At 54.0% G+C, this 15,195-nt stretch overlaps 1 protein-coding gene across 1 annotated transcript in view; it reads left to right on the top strand.

Annotated features, from left to right (window-relative positions):
- The window catches only part of FBN3 (fibrillin 3), a 97,915-nt gene that overhangs the window by 36,824 nt on the left and 45,896 nt on the right, over positions 1-15,195 (top strand). Inside the window, exons 22-36 of the mRNA XM_006896336.1 lie at positions 1,007-1,231; positions 2,010-2,135; positions 2,613-2,741; positions 4,775-4,900; positions 5,645-5,770; positions 6,737-6,859; positions 6,995-7,120; positions 8,395-8,520; positions 9,917-10,039; positions 10,159-10,281; positions 11,065-11,190; positions 11,272-11,394; positions 12,313-12,435; positions 13,021-13,182; positions 14,273-14,341. Of these exons, the coding sequence (XP_006896398.1) occupies positions 1,007-1,231; positions 2,010-2,135; positions 2,613-2,741; positions 4,775-4,900; positions 5,645-5,770; positions 6,737-6,859; positions 6,995-7,120; positions 8,395-8,520; positions 9,917-10,039; positions 10,159-10,281; positions 11,065-11,190; positions 11,272-11,394; positions 12,313-12,435; positions 13,021-13,182; positions 14,273-14,341 (1,956 nt within the window). The remainder of the gene's footprint in view (positions 1-1,006; positions 1,232-2,009; positions 2,136-2,612; positions 2,742-4,774; positions 4,901-5,644; positions 5,771-6,736; positions 6,860-6,994; positions 7,121-8,394; positions 8,521-9,916; positions 10,040-10,158; positions 10,282-11,064; positions 11,191-11,271; positions 11,395-12,312; positions 12,436-13,020; positions 13,183-14,272; positions 14,342-15,195) is intronic.

Raw genomic sequence — 15,195 nt, 5'->3', positions numbered from 1 at the left:
CCTGGGGCTGGTCCCTCCTGATAACATTCCCAAGTGTGTGAGCCCAAGTCTCCTGGTCCTCACCTCTAAGGAGCATTCTGATTGTGTTTCGGTCCAGCAAGATGTATTTGTTCTGGCAGCTCATAGTATAGCTCATATTCTTCACTGACACCATCATCCAAAGACATCAGTTCCTCTCAGGTCTTCCTTAGCCATTGCCTGTCCTGTCCATGTATGAGCTGACTGGAAATATTACGATTTGGGTCAGATACTCCATACTCTCAAAGTGACATCTTTGACATTTTGATGCTTTAAAGAGGTTGTTTGCAGCAGATTTTGCCATTGCAATCCATTGTTTGATTTCTTGACTGACTGATGCTTATGTTGGTTTTGACTGTGGATTCACAAAGGGTCAGAGTAGATATCATCTGACTCTGTGAGGGAGATGGTCTCTTCTGGCTATGCAGCTTGCCACGTGACTCAAAAGCAGCCTTAGATAACATATGAATAAATGGATGTGATCATATTGATAAAGCTTTATTTGCAAAAATAAGTAGCTGTCCCACAGGTTATGCATAACATGTCAATTCCTGTCCTGTATCCCCATCTCTGGTGCTGAGAAGACAGCCATTTAGAGGGATGTTAGAAGGATGAGCACATTGAATTTGGACTGCCTCTTTCTGGGTTTGAACTTTAGCTCAGCCTCTTATAAATTCTGTGACTTCGGACAAATTACTTAACGGCTCTGTGCCTTGTCCTGTAAAATGGGTGTGATAATAGGCTTTTCTTCTAGGTGTGATTTCTGAGGATTAAATGGCTGATGAGTTTACAGCAATGCAGGAACATCACATCATAAACATAGCAACCAATGTTATTATTGCCGTGACCGCCAGCAGGGGCTAAGCTTTCTGGTGGTATTCAGAGGAGATAGGATGCAGTCCGTTGACCAGGCCGGGAGAAGTTTCGGGTGGGCACTGCCCACGTTTGTAGTCGTGGCGATGGCACTGGTGACTGACCCTCTGTGCAGACGTGCGCCTGGAGCCCTGCTTCCTGCATTGGGACGACGATGAGTGTGGGGCCCCTATACCCGGCAAGTACCGCATGGACGTCTGCTGCTGCTCCATCGGGGCTGCGTGGGGCACCCAGTGCGATGCGTGCCCAGGGACCAGCTCCCCGGATTTCGCCAGCCTGTGCCCACGGGGACTGGGCTTCGCCAGCTGGGACCTCCTGTCTGGGCAGCCCTTCTACAAAGGTGCACTGGGCAGGGCCTGGGGTGGGGACGGAGCCTGGGGAGGCGAGCCCTCCAGGAGGGGACAGGCTACTGGGAGGGGGCGGGGCCTGCAGAATGAGCCACCCGAAGAGAGGAGGAGTTACTGCAGTGGGCGGGGCCTCCATGGTGAGAAATTTTGGGCGGGGGAGGGGTTACTGATGTGGGCGGGGCCTCCAGGGTGAGAAATTTCAGGAGGGGAAGGGGTTACTGGCGTGGGCGAGGGCTGCAGAATGAGCCACCAGAAGAGAGGAGGAGTTACTGAGGTGGGCGGGGCCTGCAGGGTGAGAAGCTTCAGGAGGGGGAGGGGTAACTGACGTGGGCGGGGCCTACAGAGTGAGCCTCCTCAGGAGGGGAGGGGTGGGCGGGGCCTGCAAGGTGAGGCTCCCAAAGGGGAGGAAATAGTCAGGAGTGGGTGGGGGTCTATGGCAAGAGCTAAACAGCTGGCAGGGGAGTGGGTTGATCGGGGGAACGGGGGTGGCAGGGCCTTAGGAAGTGGTCCTCTAAAGGGTCTGCAGAGACAACCCATCAGGACTGAGCAGGCAGCTTAGGCGTCTGCATGTGACCTACTAGTAAGAGGAGGGTCGATGGGTGCCCCCCTCTACGTGAAGGCTGGAGGTGAGTTGTGTCAGAGCCACTGGCCATCCATTGCCCACCCAGGCCTCCCTCCCAGCTCCTGGAGGAGCAGCTGAGAGAGGCCAGTGGTGGCCTGGGGTCCGCTGGTGGCGCAGCAGACTGAGGCCACTGCACACTCGGTCCCCAGATGTGAACGAGTGCAGAGCGTTCCCGGGTCTGTGCACACACGGCTCCTGCCGCAACACGGTGGGCAGCTTCCGCTGCACCTGCTCGGGGGGCTTTGCCCTGGACGCCCGTGAGCGGAACTGCACAGGTAAATCCCACCTTGCCCAGGGGCTGGATCTATGGGGCTCCCCCCACGGACTCCACCTGCTGTATGACCCAGTGAAGGCCATCCCCTCTCTGGGCCTCAGTGACTGGCTGTGAAGGGAGGGGTGGGAAGGCGACCTGGGGGCTCCCACTGGCTGTCCAGGCGTTCAGGACCTCGTCTTTGTTCCCTGTGTCCAGAACTTGCGGCCCCCAGGCAGCCCCTCGTATCTGTAGGCATGAAGACCTCTCTTGTGCACAGATCCTCCACTTCCTCAGCCTGCACCCCATGATGTACCCAGACCCTGTCCCCATCCCATACCCTCTTGACATTCCATGTAGACCCCTCAGCATGCCCCCCTCGTATCTACAATACAGACCACTCACTTCCTGTAGGTAGATAACACCCCTAGATTGTGTCCCATGTGTGCACAGACAGAACCCCTCCTGGCCCATGACCCCATCCTACACCCCTGTCCTCCAGACATCGACGAGTGTCGCATCTCCCCGGACCTGTGTGGTCAGGGCTCCTGCATCAACACCCCGGGCGGCTTTGAGTGCCAGTGTTTCCATGGCTATGAGAACAACTTCCTGCTGATGAAGAATTGCATAGGTGGGGGACTCCAGGGTACAGAGCATCCAGGGAGGAGGAATGCAGGATAGAGGGGTGAGGGGTGAGGACACTGCTGTGCTGGACATGAGGGGAGGAGCAGGTGTGGGAGAAGCTGTGATCCCAGCCAGCAGGAATGTGGGGTGGTGTTCCCCCAGGTCTGGCACTCAGGCACCAGGCCTGAGACATGGGTATGGCTGTTGGCAGGGCCTCCTGGAGAGACTGTGGTAGAAGCAGAGTCTAGGAAAGAAGCTTTGGAAACATGAACATTTACTGGGCCTCTGACTATCCATCACTCTGTATTTTTTTTTACTCACTTTTTAAAATTAATTTTTGAAGAGTTGAAAATAGATACAGTAGCGCACTTGCTGTGGAAGGTCAGGGACTGCAGTCTTCAGTATGGATTGAGGCTCAATTGGCAGCATCATAATGGATGGTGAAGAGATTACGATTGTTCACAGTTTTTTTTCTTGGCTCCACGGTCAACACTCTTGGCACCAGCAGCCAGGAAATTAAAAGACATATTGCGATGGCAAAGTCTACGGTTAGAGACCTCTCTAAAGTACTGAGGTGCAATGATGTCAGTCTGGAGACTAAGGTGCACCTGATACATGCCGTGGTCTTTGCAATCACTTGCTGTGCATCAGAGAGCTAGACAATGACTAGGGAGGATAGAAGGAGAATTGATGCCTTTGAGCTGTGGTGCTGGAGAAGAGAGTTGAATATACCATGGACTGCTAAGAAAATGAACAAGTTTGTCCTGGAGAGGGTGATACCAGGCCGCTCGTTAGAGGCAAAGATTCTGAAGCTTTGTCTGACATAATTTGGACATGTTGTAAGGAGAGACCGGTCCTTGGAGAGGGACATCATGCTTGGTAGGATGGAGGGACAGCATAGGAGAAGAAGACCCTCTATGAGGTGGATTGATTCAGTGACTGGGGTAATGGAGATAGGTGTGTCGGAGATAGTGAGATTAGCACAGGATAGGGCAGAGTTTAGGGCTGTTGTACATAAGGTCGCTATGAGTCACAGGTGACTCAACGGCACATAACAACAACAAGAGCATACACCACTTCAACAATTTTCTACATGTGCAGCTCAGTGACATTGACTACATTCTTCAAATTCTGCCCCCTTCATGGTCACCTTTCCTAAGCTCTCCCTGTTTCCCCACCACTTCCCTGCCCCTTTCACTGCTCATGTCTCTTTCTGAGTTACTGTTGTCCATCTGATCACCTATAGCTAGTACTTTTTTCTTCGCTACTTCCAATTCGTCCTTTATTTATTTACATATATTTTCTTTTTTAATGCTGGCATTCCTTTTCCAACTAGGCTAAATAGTACCCATTTTTTAATACATGAAACAACAATACTGCGTGTATCTACTGAACTCAGGCTCTGCAGAGAGTTTGAGAGATGGAATACCACCCTCTTAGCTCCCATCTCCCTGTGGTAGAGGGAGGACAGATGATAATGAACCACCTCTCCAAATGAATGGGAAATGTCCCTCCTAGGAACATTTAAAGGACCACGTGGATGAGGGGAGGGTGGTGCCAGGACACCTGTTCTATTTGTGGGACTTCAGGTGTTTGAAAAGTGAATAGACCCAGTACAAGAGGTGCCAAAAGAGCCATCCTAGAGAGAGACTGGCACGTGCCAAGGTCCTGGGGTGGCCTGAGAGATAGGAGGCACACGGTTTTCTGCTCCTTGCCCTAGTATCTGCAGGGTACTCTAGCCTTGCTTTCCCACGTGCCCTATGAGAGCCCCCACCCCCACCCCCGCCAGGCCTTCTCAGTGCCAGCAGAAGTGTCACTTTGAATCCCTGGTTCTTCTGAGAATTCTCATTTTCCTCACCCCCCACCCCCAACTGACCTGTTCCTGATTCTCCCAGCTCATACTCAGTTCGTCTGAGTCATCCAGACCCCAAGCCGTCGGAAGCTCCTGTCTTCTTGTGGGTGGTGGGGAGGAAGCTTCCAGAGGCCACATCATCTCCCTGGGAAGGTCTTCACCCCTGCTCTCTCTGTCCACACGTCCAGATGTGGATGAGTGTGTCCGGGACCCACTGCTCTGTCAGGGTGGTAGCTGCATCAACACAGATGGGAGCTACAAGTGCCACTGCCCCACAGGATACACGCTGACAGCTGAGGGCACTACCTGTGAGGGTGAGCATGCTGCCGGCGTGCACACGTGGGAGGGTGCAAGCGTGAGGGGGGGGTGCCGTTGTGTGTGGTGGGTGTGAGTGCAGACCTGAGAGGTTGCTCATGTCTGTCTGTGAGTGTGAGGAGTGGTTGCATGGACAAGACTGGGGGAGTGTTTGTGGGTGAGTGTGCAAGTGGGAGAACAGATGTGAGTGAGTCTGTACGAAGTGTAATGAGGAATGGGGACCATGTTAGTGGAAATGTGCATATGTGTATCTACACAAGTGTGTGCGTGTGTCTGCTGGCACCTGGGCAAGTGTATTTGTGAAGGAGTGAGTGAATGTTTGTGAGCCTAGAGCAGCGTGCAACAGGGTGTGGGTGTGGACCTGGGTGTGCGGGGGGGGGTCTGCACAGGTGAGGGTGGGGTCAAGGCATCAAATGAGACAGTTTGAGGCAGAAGATCTGTCGACACAGGGCCTGTGTGTCTGTGTGTGAATGGATGCTTGTGAGTGTGCACTTGGCTGTGAGGGTACGCCTGGATGTGAATTTGTGTCTATGTGACTTGAGTGTCTTTGTGTGTGAATGTGAGCAGACACAAGGTTGTGTATATCTAGGTGTGAATGTGTGTACATAGAGCGAGTGACCACCAGTGGGAGGGCAGGCATTCTCATACATGATCTGGGTGGCTCTTAAGGTCACCTTCATGACAAACAGGAGGGACCAAGCCTCTTTGTCCATCTGGCCCCTCCCTCTGCTGTGTCCCCACAGACATCGACGAGTGCACCCTGTGGGTCAACCTGTGCCCCCATGGCCAGTGTGTCAATGTCATCGGAGCCTTCCAGTGTACCTGCCATGCTGGCTTCCAGAGCACGCCTGACCGCCAGGGCTGCGTGGGTGAGACTACATGGCCAGAATCAATCCCCTCAGCTTAGTAGGGGGTCAGCTTGGGGCCCCATCCATGCCCCAGAAATGCACCAGTGGGGCCCCACCCTCAGTCCTTGCCAAGCACCATTGTCAGTTTCATCCTTGACCTCAGGCCCAAACTCAGCTATATATAACCCCAACCTCATCCCTAACCTCATTCCTAACCTCATCTCTAGCCCTTCCCCTAAATCCTAGCCCCTCACCTCAGCCCTAGCCACTAACCCAGTCCTAACACCTCACCTCACCCTAGCCCCAGACCTCAGACCTAACCCCTCACCTCTGCCCTAGCCCCAGGCCCCAACCTCAGCCGTAACCCCTAACCTCAGACCTAGATCCTAATCTCAGACCTAACCCCTTACCTCAGCCCTAGCCACTAACCTCAACCCTAAGCCCCCACCTCTGCCCTAACCCCTAATCTCAGACCTAGCCCCTCACCTCAGCCCTAACCCCTAACCTTAGCCCTAGCCTCTCTCCTCAGCCCTAACCCCTAACCTTAGTCCTAGCCTCTCACCTCAGCCCTAACCCCTAACCTTAGCCCTAGCCTCTCACCTCAGCCCTAACCCCTAACCTTAGCCCTAGCCTCTCACCTCAGCTCTAGCCTCTCACCTCAGCCCTAGCCTCTCACCTCAGCCCTAACCACTCACCTCAGCCCTAACCCCACACCTCTGCCCTAGCCCCCGCCCCCAACCTCAGCCCTAAGCCCTCACCTCAGATATAGCCCCTCACCTCATCCCTACTCTCTACATCAACCCTAGCCCCTAACCTCAGCCCTTACCCCTCACCTCAGACCTAGCCCCTAGCCTCATCCCTACTCCCTACTTCGACCCTAGCCCCTCATCTCAGCCCTAGCCCCTCACCTCAGCCTTACCCCAACCCCAACCTGAGCCCTAACCTCAGCCCCAATCCTCACTCCAATCCTGGCCCCACCCACCACAGATATCAATGAATGCCTCGTGCGAAACGGTGGGTGTGATGGAAGCTGTGTCAACACCGAGGGCAGCTACCAGTGCAGGTGTGGGCACGGCTACTCGCTGATGCCCGACGGCAGGGCCTGTGCAGGTGGGTGGCAGGGCCCCCCTCCTGGGGTGGGAACAGGAGGTAGCATCCTCGGCTCCACACTGGCCAAGCGCAGACAGCCCTGCGTGGCCTGTGGATGGACCTGGTGCGCTCTCATCCAAGCCCTCTGCTCCCCAGATGTGGACGAGTGTGAAGAGGACCCAGATGTCTGTGATGGGGGCCAGTGCTCCAACGTGCCCGGCGGTCACCACTGCCTGTGCTTTGATGGCTTCGTGGCCACGCCTGACATGCGGACGTGTGCTGGTGAGGACAGGGTGGCATCAGGGAGGTGGCACCGCAACTCTCAACCAGAATTGCCTCGGCAGCAACCCCAGCAGCACTGGGAAACACCTGTGGGGGTCCAGGTGGCAGTCAGCTCCGGGGGCCATCAGAGCACTGAGCTTGCCTCCTAAAACCCACAGAGTCTTGTCCACAGTGGTATACCCACCCATAATTTTTGCCCTTCGATTTCAACTACTGAACCGTCTGCATTTCCTAGGGCCGCTCTGACAAACTGGGGTTTGGAGGACAGGCATTTGCTGGCTCAGGGTCCTGGAGGCTGGGGTCCAAATCAGGGTGTTGACTGTTTAATTCCCTGGGAGGGCTGAGGCTACTGCCCCCTCCCCTTTGTTCCTCAGCCTCTTTACACCTGTTCCCTTTTATAAGACACAACTCAGAAGGGATTAGGACCCCCTGCCCTCTATGACCTGCCATAAACCTAACTGATAAATGTTTCCAAAGAAAGACTCCCACCTCCCCAAACAAGCCCCATGGGCAGCCATGGGAATCTAAGACTTTAACCCCATTTAATCCATCACAAGCTCATACCTTCCCCAACAGAGGAAGGGTCTGCCCTGCACTGAGCTGCCCTGTACAAAGAGAGCAGACAGAGGGGTTCTGTGTCCCATCCCGCTGCCTGGGGCTGAGGAAGGAGGGAGGTCTACCTCTAACCTCAGCGCGGCCAAGCGGGTTTGTGCAAATGAGAGTGCCTGAGATGGAAACAGGTGGAATTCTGTTCTGTGAGTTGCCTGAAGACACTGGGATGCTGGGAGGGTGGTCTCTGTCCACACCTGAGAGCAAGTCATCACAGGATGAGGTGGGGGTCCCCACTTCACCTGATCGTAGTGGTACATGGGGAGACCATCCAGCAGAGCTGAGACCAGGAAGTGGAATTTTCACCTCCTGTGAAGAGTTAGTTGCTCAGCCCAGAACATTCCAGAGTCCCAGCTCACGGCAGTCTCTGTGAGGAGGTAGCAGAAGCAGCCCAGGACCGCAGACAGTTGGGAAATAGTGTCAACTCCACACCCCTTTTGTGGTTTCACTGGGCGCGTTGGCATCAAGGCTCTGACAAGTCCTGCAATGGACGAATCCAGTAATTTTGTTTAACCCTGTGGGTTTAAGGGGCTCAGGGAACTGCCATCTGGAAACATCCCCTAGAACCTCAGCAGAGGCTATGTGGGGCTCAAACACTCCACAGAGCTGGGCTGATACCAAACCCCATGTCCCTCCACACAGCACCGAACCCTCTCCCCCCACAGATGTGAATGAGTGCGACCTGAACCCCCACATCTGCCTGAACGGGGACTGCGAGAACATGAAGGGGTCCTTCATCTGCCACTGCCAGTTGGGCTATGTCGTCAGGAAGGGGGCTGCGGGCTGTTCTGGTGAGCTGTGGGCTTTTAGGTGGAGTGCAGGTACCAAGCCCCCAGGGGCCAGTTCAGGGTCGTGGGCTTGTTCCTCTTTTCCGGGGTCGGAGCTCAAACAGGTATCATTCTTATGGGTGTCCACTGGTGACGAGCAGGGGCAGAATGAAACCCTGAAGACCTCCTGACCCCTGGGTAGTGCTAACAGTTAAGTGCCCAACTGCTTTGCAGAGCGAAGTTCAAGGTGAACCTACCTGGAGGCCTCTCAGAAGAGACACCTGGAGACCTGCTTCCAAAAGAAAACTGAGAGCAAAGGCTTGAAAACAGGAGCCCAATTCTTGGCATACATTTTTATGTACCACTGAGTTGGAACCAGCCTATAACAGATCCTTTGGCGAATTTTCAAATTTTCTAGTAAATCTGAGGCTATCCATCACATGAGAGGTTGCCCATCTTTCTCCCTCAGAGCAGCTGGTGGACTCGAACCGTGTGCCTTTGAGTTGACAGCACAGCTCATTACCACTAAGCCACCAGAGGACCCCCCCGACACACTTAGTTAGGTTCCCCATAGGTGGGTTCAACTCCACATAGCAGCTGATTAGTTATTCTGGAAGAAGGGCACACCCATTTCTAACAACTTAGGAAGGGTCTCTAGAGTCTGACGCACTCATAGGGCAGCCCTACATGGATCAGAATGGTACCGTGCTCCAGAAGCTTTCCAATGGCTGGTTTTCAGAAGTGGATTGCCAGGCCTTTCTTCCGAGGTGCCACTGGATGAACTTCAAGTAACAACTGTTACCAGTAGAGCACATTAACCACTTGCACTTCTCGGGACTTGCAACTCTGGCGATCAGTGATCATAAGTGCTACAGGCAGAGCAAGTTTTTAAAATGCCACATAGTTATTTTAATGCAGACTGGAAACAACTGTTGCCTAACAGAGGATCAGATCCTCCACTTTGAAGATATTGTAGTATTGATGGGAAAACAATGTTAAGATATTTTCTTTAAGCCAAAACAAGAAGCAGCTGGAACATTGTTCACTATGTAGTAGTTCACTATGAAGTGACATCAGAACAGTCCAGAGGTTGACTAGGACTGGCAAACAGTGGCTTAGAGAGGGCTCAGATAATTTCCTCTTGCTATCTACCCTAAGTCTCTCATGCTGTCATGTTAGACCATTCCCTGAGGGTTGCTGGGAGTCATAGCTGCTGAGGTTTGGGCTCCAGGGCAGGGCTGGGTCCCCTGGCTTATCTCTCTCCTGGCTGGTCCTCACTCTTCCTGCTGCCACAGCACCAAGCCCCCCAAACTCTTACCAAAACTTTATTTCTTGTAGACTCAGAACTCACGAGCATGCCTAGTGCCCTGGTCCTGCTCTTCCTATGACAGGTCCCTTCATGCTGTCCCTCTCCTCTCAGATGTGGACGAGTGTGAGCTGGGGAGACACAGCTGTGACAGTCATGCCTCCTGCCTCAATGTCCCCGGGAGTTTCAGCTGCAGGTGCCACCCAGGCTGGGTGGGGGACGGCTTCAGGTGTCATGGTGAGTGCCTGGGGTAGGGCTTCAGGCAGAGCCGAGGTGGGTAGAGGCTGGAGTGGGAGGGCAGCACCTGCATCCCTGCAGCCTTCTGACCCACCAGCTCCTGGCCCCCCTTTCTGCAGACCTGGACGAGTGCTCCTTCCAGAAGCATCAGTGCAGCCTGCATGCCACCTGTCTCAACACCCCTGGCTCCTACCACTGTGCCTGCCGCGAGGGCTTCACTGGAAACGGCTTCTCCTGTGATGGTGAGACCTGGCCAGGCGGGCAGGGGCCCCAGAGGGTGGCCTGGAGGGTTGGTTCTATGGTGGCCAGCATGCCTCCCAACTCACCTTCACCCACCTGCCACCTCAAGGAGCTAGAGAGGATTCAGCTTCAGCCCATGGGACTGGGGCTGCCTCCTGGACTCTGAACGCCCAGAGCTTTCTGAGTGTGAGGGGCAGGGGCCGTCCCAGGAGCTTGAGTGGCCAGGGCTGCTCTGAGTGACCAGCTCCCTGTCTGTCGAGGGGCTGGAGTCAGGTTGAGCAGGACTCCTGACTTTGTTTCCTTGTCTGGTCATATGTCTGCCCACCTGAGGAGTTCAGAATGCTAGGGCCACATGCCACTCCCTGGGACCCTGACTCTGTCACCTGCTTAAAGGAAGGGACTCAAATATCTGGAGCTGAGTGTCCAGGGCCAGCTGCCCACTTCTGGAACTACAAATTTGTCACCTGTCCACTAGGTGAAGTCTCAAAGTTCAGGGCCAGCTCCTCACCTTCTGGGGTGACCCTGAATTTGCCACATCTCTTTGGATAAAGTCTGAATGTCCAAAGCAGGCTGTCCACCCCTAACTTGGTCAGCTTACCAATGGATAGTGTCCAGGGCCAGCTGTCCATCCCTTGGGGCCCCAGATGGAGGGGGTCTGAATGTCCAAGACCATCTGCCTGCCCCTGAGACCAGGGCAATGGTGAGGGTCTCAGGGCTCCTGATAACCCACAGGGGTCTTAGCACAACCGATCCCAGCTCCCCACCCCCCAACCCTGGACCCCCAGACAGGGATGAGTGTGCAGGCCACACGGACCTCTGTGAGAACGGACAATGCCTTAATGTCCCCGGCGGGTACCTCTGTGAGTGTGAGATGGGCTTCCGCCCCACCGAGGACCAGCAGGCCTGCCAGGGTGAGCGCAGGGCCTGGCTGGGGGTGACACTGGGAGGCAGGTGGGCTGCAGCACGGTGGGCTGACCTCAGGGGCCCTGCAGATGTGGATGAGTGCACGCTCCGGAGCCTCTGCATGTTCGGGAGCTGCGAGAACCTTCCCGGGATGTTCCGCTGTGTCTGTGATGATGGCTACGAGCTGGACCGGAGTGGCGTCAACTGCACAGGTGTGGGCGGGCTGGCGGGTGGGGCTCAAGGGGAGGGGGTGGGTACACCCCTCTCCTCCTGTCCTTTCAAGGGGAAGGAGGAGTTCTCTTTTCTCAGCTCTCCTCCTGGAGAAGCCTCCCTGGTTGCCTGCTTTGCTTGCCTCTCCTCATCACCTGAAAAGGTGTCATGGAATGAATGGAAGAGGGCCCCTCCCCCACCCAGTGCATCAGTCCTTCAAGTCAGTTCTCACTCATGGCGCCTCCTCGTGTGTCACATTGAAACTACACTCCCTACGGGAGCCGGTGGCTGGGTTTTCAGAGGTAGTTAGCCAAGCATTCCTTCCCACTGCCATCAGGCCAGCATCTGAAGTAGCCTCATACTTCTGACATTGCGGTCAGCAGTCAAGTCCACTAACCATTTGTTCCACCCATGGCCTCTCCTCTGGCCACAGTGGCTTCTCACCTGTTATTTTCAAAAGAGAAATCAGGGCACTCTCTTGAGGAAAGACTAGAGAGCAAATGTTTTCAGCTCCGAGGGCCAGAGGGTCTCTATCTCACAGCTGCTTAACGCCTAACCTGCCGTAGACAATGTGTAAACCACATGGTGCAACTGCCTGCCGATAAAGCTTTATCAGCAGAACCAAGAGGAGGGCCAGATGTGGCCTGTGGGTTGTGGTTTGCCGAACTCTGGTTTAGAAGCATTTTCCGAATGTTATTACTGTAAGGTGGGTCTTCGGTATCAGGGGCAGAGAGAGCTTCCAGGGTACAAACCTCAAGGCCAGGTGGAATGGAGTGAGGAGGCGATGGGCTTGGACAAGTACAGGAGGGTTCCGGGGGTCCTGTCCTCTCAGGCTTTCTTCCTAAAGGACTTGCGCTTGCCAGATGGGGAGGGCAGGGGGCTGGGGGAGGATTCCAGGTAACGGTGCCCTCCCCTGTCAGATGTCAATGAGTGCACGGACCCCGTGAACTGCATCAACGGACTGTGTGTCAACACCCCCGGCAGCTACCTCTGCAATTGCCCCCCGGACTTTGAGCTGAACCCCAACAGGGTGGGCTGTGTAGGTGAGTTTGTGCTCAGCTCTGTCCAGGGCTCCGGGGTCAGGTGGCTGAACAGGCCCCAGCCTGCTCAGATACACCTGGCCCTGACAGATAGGACATCTGCTGGCCCCTGCCAGAGTGGCCCACTGTGTCCCTGTTCGGTTACACCTCATGCCCCTGGAACATACATCCATGTTCCTTGGCTGTCTTTGGCTGGGGTTCCTTGTCTGTGTGTTTGAAATTCCTGTGGACCACAGCTAGAGTCACGTGCACTTCTGAGACCCTGTGCACCACACACATGCAGGACTATGCACACACTAACATACGTGGTCATTTGTGTACAGACACACAGAGCTTCACACACAGAATCACATGCACACCGAGTCAGGTTAAATTGTACAGCCACATACATGGTAATTCACCTGCACAGTCACACACAGTCACATGTGCACAGACACACGTGTAAATGTGCACACTAATGTGCCCACGTGATCATTGGCCCATGCAGTCACCATGGGCGTGCATGTACTTCATCACAGACGTGTGCATGCCCAGGCTTCCGGGCTCCTCCACTCCTCACTGACCACCCTTTCTGCTCTGCCCACTTAGACCCTCGAGTTGGGAACTGCTTCTTGGACACGTATGACCGAGGAGATGGGGGTCTCTCCTGCGGTGCTGAGATCGGGGTGGGCATCCCCCGAGCATCCTGCTGCTGCTCCCTGGGGCAGGCCTGGGGTAACCCCTGTGAGCTGTGTCCCATAGCCAACACCAGTGAGTTCCTGGGGTGGGGGCACGGACTGGGGTCACTCCTGTGAGAGGGGCTGTGGTGACAGGGACACTGAGTAGGAGGGACAGGAGCTCTTCCTGAGTCAGTGCATTCTTTCAGGTCCTCGTTGGGCTGGCTTCTCAGGTCTTGTTCTGCAAATACTTCTCCATGTGTTTGTGTGTTCACTGAGTCAGTTAACAAACATTCTGGTTTCCTCTGAGCCTTTTTCTAGGAGTTGGGCACCCATATAAGAATGTGCCACAGCTGCTGTGCCCTGCAACTCACCCACAAACCAGTGTCCCCAGAACTGTGAGGGGTGGAGTCTGTTTTAAATCACAGCAATGGCACAAGAGAAAGCCATGGGGGAGGGTACAAAACAAGAGGGTTTTGAAGGAGGAATAGGAGTTTTCTGAGTAGTAGTAGAAAGGGTGTGTGATGCAGCAGGAACAGCATATGTCAAGGCCTCAGGTATAAAACAAGGGGACACATGTTGACGAGAGCAAAGAGCCTTCCTCTCACAGAGAAACTTCTGATCACACTAGGGTCTGGTTTTAAATCATAGAGGATCTCCCTCCCTCTTCCACTCTCAGCCACATGATTCATCTGCTCCCATGTTGTAAGTGGTTTTGTTGTTGTTAGGTGCCTTCAAGTTACACACAGCTCATAGTGATCCTGTGAACAACAGATCTGAACCCTGTCCTATCCTGTACACAATCTCTGATACACTCGAGTTCATTGTTGCAGTCACTATGTCAATCCACCTGGTTGGAGGTCTCCCTCTCCTTCCCCTTCCCTCCATCTTTCCAAGCATGATGTCCTTCTTCAAGGAATAGCGTCTCCTAGCAACATGCCCAAACTATGAATATGGTGTTGTAAGTGAGCACGTTAGTATACATACACAAACAGGCTGGACCACAGAGAGCCTCAGGAATGGGTGAGGCCTGCTGGTCCTAAGAGGCCAGGGAGATAAGTGGGGAAGTATGAGAAGGTAGCAGGTGCAGTGGAGGGGTGTGGGGTTTTTAGGGGCACTCCCTCTCTTCCCCCGGGCCTTTATCCAGAAGCCACAGCCTCTCACAACACTGCTTTTCCTGGCAGCTGAGTACAGAACCTTGTGCCCTGGTGGCGAAGGCTTCCGGCCCAACCCCATCACTGTCATCCTGGAAGGTGAGTTCTGTCCAGCCACTTGACCCCCCTACCAAAGTGTAGGTAGCTTTGAGTGGCTTTGAGTTGGGCAGCTTTGAAAGAGCCAAGACCCTTCTGCTGCCTTGGCCCAGGTAGCAGAAATGGGCTGAACTTTACATTTTTTCTAGTCTTCAGTCATCTCCCTTCACACCTGTTGGTTTATGGATCTGTCCTCCTGCACACACATCCATTCAACTACTAATTCATCTTCTCCATTTATCCACTTGTGTGTTCATCCATCTACCCACCTATGTACCCCTCCTCCATCCATTTGTTTATGCAGTTGTCTACCCACCCTCATTCGTCTACCCATCCCTCCACTCATCTAGTCTCCATCCATTAATAAATTTTCCATTCATCCAACTACCCATTATCTGCTCAGCCGTCTACTCACGCATCCATCTATCCATCCATACATCCAACCATCCATCACTTCTTGTTGTTGTTATGTGCTATCAAGTTGCTTGCGACTCACAGTGACCCTATGTACAAGATCCCTAAACCCTGCTCTATCCTGTGCCAACCTCACTGTCTGACATACCTACTCCCATTACCCCAATCACTGAATCAAGCCACCTCATAGAGGGTCTTCCTCTCTTGTGCTGTCCCTCTACCCTTCCAAGCTTGATGTTCCTCTCCCAGGACTGGTCCCTCCTTGCAACATGTCCAAAGCATGTCAGACGAAGCGTCAGAATCCTTGCCTTCAAGGAGCAGCCCGGTTTCACCCTCTCCAGAAAAACCTGTTTGTTCTCCTAGCAGTCCATGGTATATTCAATACTCTTCTCCAGCACCACAGCTCAAAGGCATCAATTCTCTTTCTATCATCCCTATTCACT

Source organism: Elephantulus edwardii, unplaced genomic scaffold, assembly GCF_000299155.1.
Source record: "Elephantulus edwardii isolate Elephantulus edwardi_28Jun2011 unplaced genomic scaffold, EleEdw1.0 scaffold00185, whole genome shotgun sequence".
Classification (NCBI taxonomy): Eukaryota; Metazoa; Chordata; class Mammalia; order Macroscelidea; family Macroscelididae; genus Elephantulus; species Elephantulus edwardii.
The sequence above is the reverse complement of the archived record's forward strand: the minus strand, read 5'-3'. Positions and strand labels throughout refer to the sequence as shown.